The 9,643-nt window shown below is 42.3% G+C and overlaps 1 protein-coding gene across 1 annotated transcript in view; it reads right to left on the reverse strand.

Annotated features, from left to right (window-relative positions):
- cdh8 (cadherin 8) overlaps nt 1–9,184 on the reverse strand; it is a 98,235-nt gene extending 89,051 nt beyond the window's left edge. The window contains exon 1 of the mRNA XM_031742768.2: nt 8,674–9,184. Coding sequence (XP_031598628.1) covers nt 8,674–8,931 — 258 coding nt within the window. The 5' untranslated portion in view covers nt 8,932–9,184. The remainder of the gene's footprint in view (nt 1–8,673) is intronic.
- Between the last annotated feature and the right edge of the window lie 459 nt (nt 9,185–9,643).

Raw genomic sequence — 9,643 nt, forward strand, 5'->3', positions numbered from 1 at the left:
CTTAAGTGCTTGGGCCCTCAGTGCTGTTTCTACATTTATGTACAAAAATGGTTCCAACCTTTTTGTGTAAAACCAAAAAAAACAAAAAACAAAAGTAAAGAATTCATACTTCAGTTTGTCTGTGGAATCATCCTTGTTAGCTTTAACATAAAGAAATATTCCTGTTTATGTATGACATCACCATTAAGCCATAAGCAATCAACCTCTGCAATGATACTACATTTAAACGCTTTGATAACTTAACTAAATGTTCACCCTCCTCCAACATTACACAAGTCCAGTCTTTCATCAAACTCATTTACGATGATGTTACACTAATTGGATCTTCTATTATTCATAATAGCAGCAGTTTTTCTTGGAACTCTGCATTTCATTAAACCACAATAGAGAAGACCACGCATTGGCGAAGATTTTTTAATATTTCATCAGATAGACTATTGGTGCATGTCCGCTCCACAAGCAGAACAACAAGCATTTACCACTAGGATAAAGGCAATTAGCCAGACTTCAGTAACAGACGGCCTATAGCCCCTAAAAGCTTTTCACATGTTTCTGGCATCCTCTATTCGGTGTCCCTCAGCACATCATTTTGTTGCCATTGAGAGCAGAGAGCAGCTGAGAGAGGCAACGTAACATGCCGTGTCCCTCGTTGTGCATGCGCCACTAGTAGACACACATACACCAGGAATCTTTGAGAACACTTTCAACATCCTGCATGCTCGGCCCTGATTCCCATTAAGCATTCATGATTCATCTGGATTTTATATTATAACGTTTTGAATTTTTCATGCAGCCACCAACCCCCCCCCCACACACACACTCCATCCCCCCCTTCCTCTTCACATCCCACCCCCTTTTCTGATCTGACAGAAAAAAGAAGACTTAATCAAACATCGGAGGAGGGGGAACTATCCAAAGTGTCACTTTCACACACACAAAGACGCATGTGTTTCCATCATCGCCACCTGCTTGTTACATCCCAGATACTTTTTTTCTTGAAGTTAGTTGATTTATAAGACACAGGCTAGATGTATCGCATGCACCTTCGAGACACAAACACTAGGAAGAAGGATTATTAAAGGGATACAGGTGTATTCACAGGTAGAATGCAAGTAAGGTTGGGTAGTAAAGTATGGCGGGTGTGTGGGTGCTGCCCTTTTACGTTCTCTGTCGCCTCCGTTGGCTATTATTTCAGCAATCTTTTTGTTCTTTCTGCAGAAAGGATCATTAAACCAAAATAATTCATTTGTGAGAAAGGTCAAAGCCACAGTCTGTTGGCACCCAGATACCCGAGTCAGGAGTGGTTGCATTAAGACAGAAGCAAGCACAAAGGATGGAGCCACCAATTCTCCTTATGTATGTGTGTGTTTTCTTTTATTGTCACGTCCGTGATTGAGGTGAGCAACCCCGTGCCTTCGACTCAGCAGTAATGATAATCATCATCTTTAACACCCGTTATAGGTGAAGACACCAATCTTCAAGTAAATGTCACACCCACTGTTTACTAAGGCCGCTTTGTTTTTATATTGCATGAGGCATGTGAGGAGGGGGCTAGGGACTAGCTAGGGAAGAAATAGGAGGGAAGCCAAGGCGTGCCAGTAAGGAAGCAGAGGAAAAATGTTGAGGACTGTCATCTTTTAAGTGCCAGAAATAGGCACTCACCTTCCAACTGATCCAGAACTCCCTCCCCATTGTCTCTCCTGCTCCAGCCCACGTGCGCTCCCAGCTAACCGCGAAGCCAAATGCACATCCAGTCACACAATAACAACATCCATTCTTAACAAGATTACTCCGGCAGTCCCAGTTTGGCTGATGGGACGTGCATGGGAGCAGAGGCGCAGGGATAAGCTGCCTGCAGCTGCCTGCAGCATTTCACATACGCTGGGATCTATCCATAGGAGAGGAGCTTCCTAGGGAGTTGAGCCAAACATCCAGCCCACAAGAGCACACTGGCACGGGAAGCAAGAATCTTTAGCTACTACTGTTGGTTCTGTGGCTTATGCCCACAAAAGACTATGGCAGAGGCAAGGGCCAATTAGCAGGTTTCAGATATTCATAATCTGTTCATCTGAAAAATCAGATTTGAATAATTGTAACCTCATTTACTGCTACTAATGCTTGGCCAGCGATTTGACTTGAAAACACAATCCATATTTATAAGTAAGCAGAATGTCCAACGTCATTCAGATAACTTGTTGCCTAATTTAGCCGCCCATAGTATTTTGCCTAAGAAATCGACAAATTTTCAGCACAGACAAAACTCGAGTCTGTTAAATTTTACTCTTGATGAAAAAAAAGATGTAATCAAAAAAAGCAAAATTGAGCCCATCTTTCAAAGGCTTGGCTAATTTAGAGAAAACAATGCATCAGCCAAGCCTTTGAGGTGAACCGCTTTAATTCCTATAAATTAGTTAGAGCAAAGTTCAAGGCAGAGTGCCAGATGATTTAGCCCACTAAGCGCTCCACCTCCGCACAGCCAACACAGGCCAAGCCCGGTGAGCCAGGGAGAGTGAGGGAAGCAGGAGGAGATGAGAGCTGAGGGGAGGGAAGGCAGTTAAGAGAGGGCTGGGGTAGTTAAGATTCGGACTTAATGAGAGGATAGTGTTTCTCTGGATTATAGCTGGAAGAGTTCGACACTGTTGACTGACAAACAGTGACATGGGAGCAAGCTAATCGCAGCAATGCAGTCCAAGGTGAAACCATAAAGGGACCATTTGTTATGAATTAGTACTGATGCAGAAGCTCGGGAAAGTGGCCCCCACGTGAGCTACTCACTGTACAACATGGATTTAATCATGCTGAGCCACAGATGTGAGTGATAGCAGCAAGCTTGTTACTTTGCTCAGGGACTCTGAAGCCATGTGAATGGATGTGCTTTCCTGTTAAATTATTATTGCAGCTGATGCATGTACACAAGAGAGTTTCCAGGGATGGCGGACGAGGTGCATCATGTGCCCCCTTATGATACACTGAACTGAAACATTATTTCAGCTCCCATAAGAAAATACACAAGGAGGAAATATAGTGTGTAATTGTATGTAATGCCCCGGCAGTGGCTGTATGTGAGAGGAGAAGCAGGAAATTGTGATCTGTGGAAGTCTGGTTGTGAGGTGTGTGTGAGTGTGTGTTTAAAAACACATAAAGGGGGAAATGAAATCAGTGACATTTTTAAATATGGCATATCATACTTGTACTAAATGACACGCTGGTAAAAATAAAATTCTTGGCAATAACATTTAAGCTACAAGCACTGTCAGTACACTGAAAAGTAATCAGGCCAGTGAGGATGAGATCACCTGGAAATTTGAAACACTGTAGATTTCAACCTGCAATTTCTGCTCAAAGCACATCTTGTGCAGTTTAGAGAGAAATCTTTCAGAAATATGACCACAGTGAAAGCCCAGCAAATGTTTGCTAAGATAGACCGGCTATAAGGCTTTGTGGACACACTGTATTTACTCTTGCACACATAACCCTAATGTCTAAATATACTCCATCCAAGCTGGTGCCCGCTCATCTCATTTTAGTCTGTCTCAACACTGCTGAATGGACTGGAGTACAACACACGCATGCGCATACACATATGCAGCTTGTTAATGGGAACCAGGATGACAATACAAAGCCATAGACAACCTGTCAAGCTCTTCGAGGGCAACACTAATGTGATCCCACAGCTCTATCAGAGCCATCACTGGGCCCAGTATTTTATTACAGACTGGGAGGGACAGACAGAGAGAGAGATTGGAAAAAAGGAAAGGGGGGGGGAATGTGACCATGGCCCACTGATATAATGGCCCTGCTGGCATTAGTGATGTACTGTACAGGTGAGGCACACAGGGAAAGAGGAGAGTGTGGTACCAGGGCAGGGAAAGGTGCAGGAAGTAGTGGACAGGGATATGTTAGAGTGTTTTTAATGTTTGTTTGTTTGTTTGTTTTTTAAGGGGAGGGGGGTTGCTTTTTTCTCTAAACTGCAAATGAAGAGGGAATGGAGATCTAAGAGCTGAAAGACAGAGGAGCTGTAGCTCAATATGGATCTGTGTGGTGCTGCCTGAAGAGAGATTACAGAGCTGTATTCCAGGAGCTGTTGTGGGTGTGAGAAACCAAATGGAATGAAATGAAGTCCAACAAACATTGATGGGCTTTCCTTTTCTGGATTTAATGACAGCTTTTTTTATTCAACCCTCTCACTATGGCACTGGAACCTGTGTCTAATTTGGGCTATATTTCAGAATTAATTATATCTGAGCCAATGCTTATAATTTATGTGTCATAATGGCTATCAATCACTGGCAATAAATCGGCTAATATTCTCATTAACTCCCACTCCTCATCCATCAATCAAAGACATAGCCAGATATCCGTTCAACTGTTGGAGCCAGAGTAAATTCAGATAAAGGTGGGCGATCCTCATTAACATCAGGCCAAATCGGCCTGAGACTGAGACTTGACTGAGTCAAGGAGCAAGCTCAACCTTTGATCTGCTCGAGCGGCAACAGTGGTGCCTTTAGCGGGACCAGGGAGTCTGAGGCTTCTCTGGCAGCTGTATTCAGGACTCAATCTCGCCTTAGCTTTGCCTCACTGCTTCACATCGCCAAAGCCAAACACTCTGAGAAATTTTAACAATGTCATCGTACCACACCCCATCAGCCCCGGAGGCAAGCTTACTTGGGCTCAAGAGCCACTCTCTCCATAATCACCCCTTCACAGAGAGAAAGAAGGAGAAAGAGGTGGAGGTAGAAGTGGGGGACAGAGACTGAGAGAGGCAATCCAGCTGAGCAAAAGTAGCTTGCATCAGTATTTATAGAGTGATGTCCCACATCTTGTACTAGCAGTCCAAAGTGCAGAAAGTAACAAAAAGATCTGAACCGAATTCGAAAAACTGTGCTAGCTAATCGTAATCTATTCAGGTCCAGACTGAGATGGTAAACAGACAGAAAAAATAACATGATGGGAATTTTACCTTTTCAAATACAAAATTCAATAAATAAATAAACACATACTAGGGACACATATTTTTCCAAGGAACACACAGATGGATTCAAGCTGTGATCTTTTATCAGTTTCACTTGAACGTACATCTGAAGGGGAAAACAAGAATGGAAGATTGAACCATTTCACACAAGTCGGTACAAGAAAAAAGGTCTTCAATTTTAGGGGGGAACAGAGCTACAGAATATCACCTTTGCTTCCAGCAAAACACCCAGCAGACTTATATTACACCACCGATCTGATAGTGTTCTGGCTCTTCTCGTTGGGAGTTCTGTCAAACAGCTTGTTTGGAAGAATAAAGCTTGCATTTTCTTCCCCAAGAACGTATGTGAAGACAGACCAAGCATTTTCTTTTCTTCTTTTTTTGTAGAGATTCATCTGTTGTCTTTGCTGAATTGGTAATCATAGCCCGATTTTTCTTTCTGCATCACTGTCACTCTTTGCAATCTTATAGTTTCACCTGAATTGACGAATATTAATGGTGCATTATTCTCTTTGTGAAAAAAAACATAAAACGCATTCAGTCCTGTGGTGAATAAAAGTGCTAGACAATAGGATGAGGGATCACTCAGTTTAACACATTTTGAGTACAACTCAACCCTGGAATCCATCATTAGCAATACTAACACACCATATGCTAAATGATTGCCTGGAAGTAAAGCTAAGAGTTAAATCTGAGACTGTGAGATATTCCTTCATAAACTGCCATCAATCTGCCTTGCACTACAAAGAAAACACATTCTGATATCTCTTTGGTGCAAACACAGCAATTTGTTCAGTGTTTGTCTTCTGTTCTAAGGCAATGTTTTGCCTTTAATGGCCTGGTGTAATTGAGTTTCTTTGTTGTATGTTTGAATAATTGAAATTGCTCTGATTAAAGATGCAAAATGGTTGGTAAACATGGCTAATGCTTTGCCAGGCATTGTACAGAAATGCAGAAAAATATGTCCTAAATTCGACTACACAACTCTTTTTATACTAAAATAAAAGCTATTTTTCACCCTCGTGATAATGCAATGGTAAATCGAGAGCTGCTTTGCCTAAAATTACCCTCTGCCTGGTTTCCAGTAGTCTCCATAAGAGTCTTTACTCGCTCAAGTGGTATTGGTATCTCCCACTCATTGTCATCGATGAGCAAACATGTGTCCATATGAACTAACTCTCTGTTCTTAATGATGGGATATTTCTGAACCATCCTAGCTGATGATGAGTAATCCTAAAATCCCTTCCAACGCTATGTTCGTTTTAAGCTACAGCAACAAGCTTTCACAGCTGTCTCCCCGACTTCACTTTAACAGGTACTGCATGTCTGCCTCCGCGACACAAGCAGGACTGACGGGGGTTGACGAGCACGCCGCTCAGTAATCACAATGTCGAGAAACGATGCGCTGAAGAAGAACACCAAAAGGGAAGGGGGCTGTCACGCCTTATGGCCGTCCTTCTCACTCTTCCACACCTCCCTGCCCTCTCCCTCCTTTCCTGCATTTATGCTAATAGTCTCTGCTGGGAGAGAGCACCGTGGCTGACACACAGTTAAAAATCAATGGCACAATTTCTCTCAAATACAATCTCTTACTCTTGTTACCAGTATTTGTATAGTCATCAGAGTGCAGCAGCAAAAAAAAAAAAAAAGCTATAGGATGGAAAGAGTCCAGTCTTGGCCTGGACTACCCTGACAACCATCCCACAACTGCAGACACAGGCGGCCTCACGCAGCAGAGAAAATTGTGCAAAATACACAGAGAGCTTTGTGACCCATTTGAATCACACCTCCCACCCATTTGATTCATTTTTTAATTAAGCACGAGAAACACTGGGAAAGGGGAAGAAAAGGAGACAGAGGAACTGAAAGGAAGAGAGATTTATAGTCTTAAAGGGATGCAGTGCCATCTTGGTCTAACACAGGACTTATCTTAGCTCTGCCAGGCATACTCATGAGCACTTAACCTTGCAGTGAACGCTACCCATCATCATCGCTTTGCAAAAAAAAGGCTAGCTGCCTTTTTCTCTGCCCAGAGCTGCCCCCCAACCCTACCCCAATCCTTGCACTGTCCTTCAACAGGAAGATGCTTATATCTATGACTAACCTATCCTACAGTCAACTTTGCAAAGCATTAACTGAGGCCTTGAGAGAACACATCCTTCATGACCGAGAACATAACTTGATTTTGTGCCACCAATTCTCTGCTGACAATGTGCAGAACATTTGACACTCTGGCCAGGGGCACACAGCACAGTATTCAAAGCAAAAGTGTGTGTAAGCTTGGAACTGAAATCACAACCATGTTATCCACATATTTATCTTTATTAAAGGGTGCTGACTTTATTCTGTTTTTAGGAACTTTTTTTATGTGGCTAAATATCTGTGGATATATAACTGTCTGGGTGATGATGTGTGAAATGTTCAATTGCAGCTGTGAGCTACTGAACATCTAGCCTATGAAATCCAGGCTCAAGAATGGAAAATGTGGTTCCGGTGACTGTTTGTTTGTTTCAGAATTCTGATGAGCAGCCATTGTTAAATTCAGCAGTGGCTGCCTAATTGATACGCTTGAAAAATTAATGCATCACTTAACAGCATTTTTGTGTTAGCATGGTATTTAGAAAACACAGGTGCAAATCCCGCATGGTGCTAAATGTTTAATTGATGCAGCCATATGACTACGCTCAGCATAAACGAAGAACAAAAAAAGACGGAAAGTGAGAATAAAATGATGCACTTGGCTTGTTTTTTTTGTTTGTTGTTTTTTCTTTAAACAAAAAATAGAAGCAACTTTTTTGCATCAGTCCCGCCATCAGTTATAACAGAGGGAGTGAAAAAAAAAGAATTAAACTCACTGCAGTGGCAAAAAGTCACAAACAAAAAAGACATACTAACCAATTATCAAATATTAGCTGTGATAAACTGTTTGCAAAAACTACGACTGAACAAGATCAAATATTATGCTTGATGGCCTGAATCCCTGCCCATGCCAGAGCGGCTGGGTGATATTCTGAGGGAGAGATGTGAGCGTGGTTGCCAGCCTTACTCTCCCCAGGTGAATCCCAGCAATGAGCTGTGAACAAGCTGCTTTGGCCGGGCTGGCCAGCAGCCTTCCCCTCCCCTGAAACCTGCCTGACACTTCCACACAGGCCAGGGAGCAGGTGGCCTTTAGCTGCAGGATTAGCCTGCAATTCTGTCCATTACACAGCCGCAATGGAAAATGTAACCAGTGCTAAAATAGACCTATTATTTCAAAGGATTTTATCGATGCTATAAACTGTGTCTAAAGAATGCATTTACATGACAAAATACAATACTAACATTTTAAAATTAAAAGAAAAAAAAAACAGGGACTGCAGCCTCATCGTGTACCTTTACTTTTTGCAAAAAAAGTAGTAAGAACTAACAGTTGTGTTTGTTTCTCTGTTTCTGACTAACTTGGATTGCAAGAACATCCAAATGTAAAAGCAAGAAATGTGCCACTATTATTTGATGGGAGCTTAATTATTTCCATAAGCATTTTCTGACCCTCTCTCGCTGCCTTCCTCTCTCGTCCCCATATCTCTGTTTCCCCTTGACAACCACAACCCTCCCACTGCCCATGGGAAGAACAAAAAAATGGAGGGAGCATTCAAATGGCCGAATTAATGTTTCCACACGATAAGCGAGCTTAATATAATGCTGACAATCACAGCACTCACCCTGCCAACTAGAATTGGATCTGGTCCAGAAAATTCCTCCAGCACAAACATTTGATTCCAAACCCATCCTCTCTTGGCGCGGCTTAGTAATCTTTGTCCTTCGCCAACACCGCTCGCCACCACTGCGGACCCACCAGTTTGTGTACTTTTGGACTGGCCTATGATAGGAGTCATAGACACGGACAGAACACAAGTAATCCACACCAGCAGCAAGGACAGCCACAGATCCATGAGCATCTCCTGAGACCGCTTTGGCATCCTGTCGCTGTGTGTTTTGTTTGTTTGTTTGTTTGTTTGTTTTACGGGATTCTTCTCTCCGCGTCTCTTGCTTCCCCCCTCCTCTCTTCAGATCAACTGCTCCTTCTTAGATAAGAAGAAAAGGTTACTTGTGTCCTCCTTTAACAGCAGCGCTTGCATTCATGGTGTGGTAAAGGTCACTTGCACGCCTTGGCATACCTCCATAGCATTTGGTGAGGGGGTGACTCTCTTAGCACAGCATCCATTTGGCATTATTCCGAGGGGGGGACCTGCAAGGAAGCAATCACAGTTTGTTAGTTGTCTCTTGGTTTTGTGGGGAGCTGTCAGAAGATTGTGAAGAAAGAGAGAGGCAGAAAAAAATTAAAACAAAAAAACAAACTAAAAAACAGAGTCAAATTAACATTTGAAGAAATCAGATGACACAGATAGCATGAGAGGCAAGAAAAAAAATGTTTCTAGAGTAGCGAAAAGATACAACAAAGATGTTTTTAAAAAGAAAATAAATTCTCATTTTAGGATAAGAAGTCTGGATGTCACTTCATCTTTACAAATGATCTATCTGTCGCAGCCTGACCCTTAGCTCCAATCTTGTTTTCATATTATTCTGCTACAACAGAACAAATGGCTATGTCTCCACTCTGAGGCTATTCATCCTGAAATATCAGATTGCTTTGCTTTAATCTGTTGTTCTGGGGATTATCCTGATAGATTT

This window comes from Oreochromis aureus, linkage group 1, assembly GCF_013358895.1.
Source record: "Oreochromis aureus strain Israel breed Guangdong linkage group 1, ZZ_aureus, whole genome shotgun sequence".
NCBI lineage: Eukaryota > Metazoa > Chordata > Actinopteri > Cichliformes > Cichlidae > Oreochromis > Oreochromis aureus.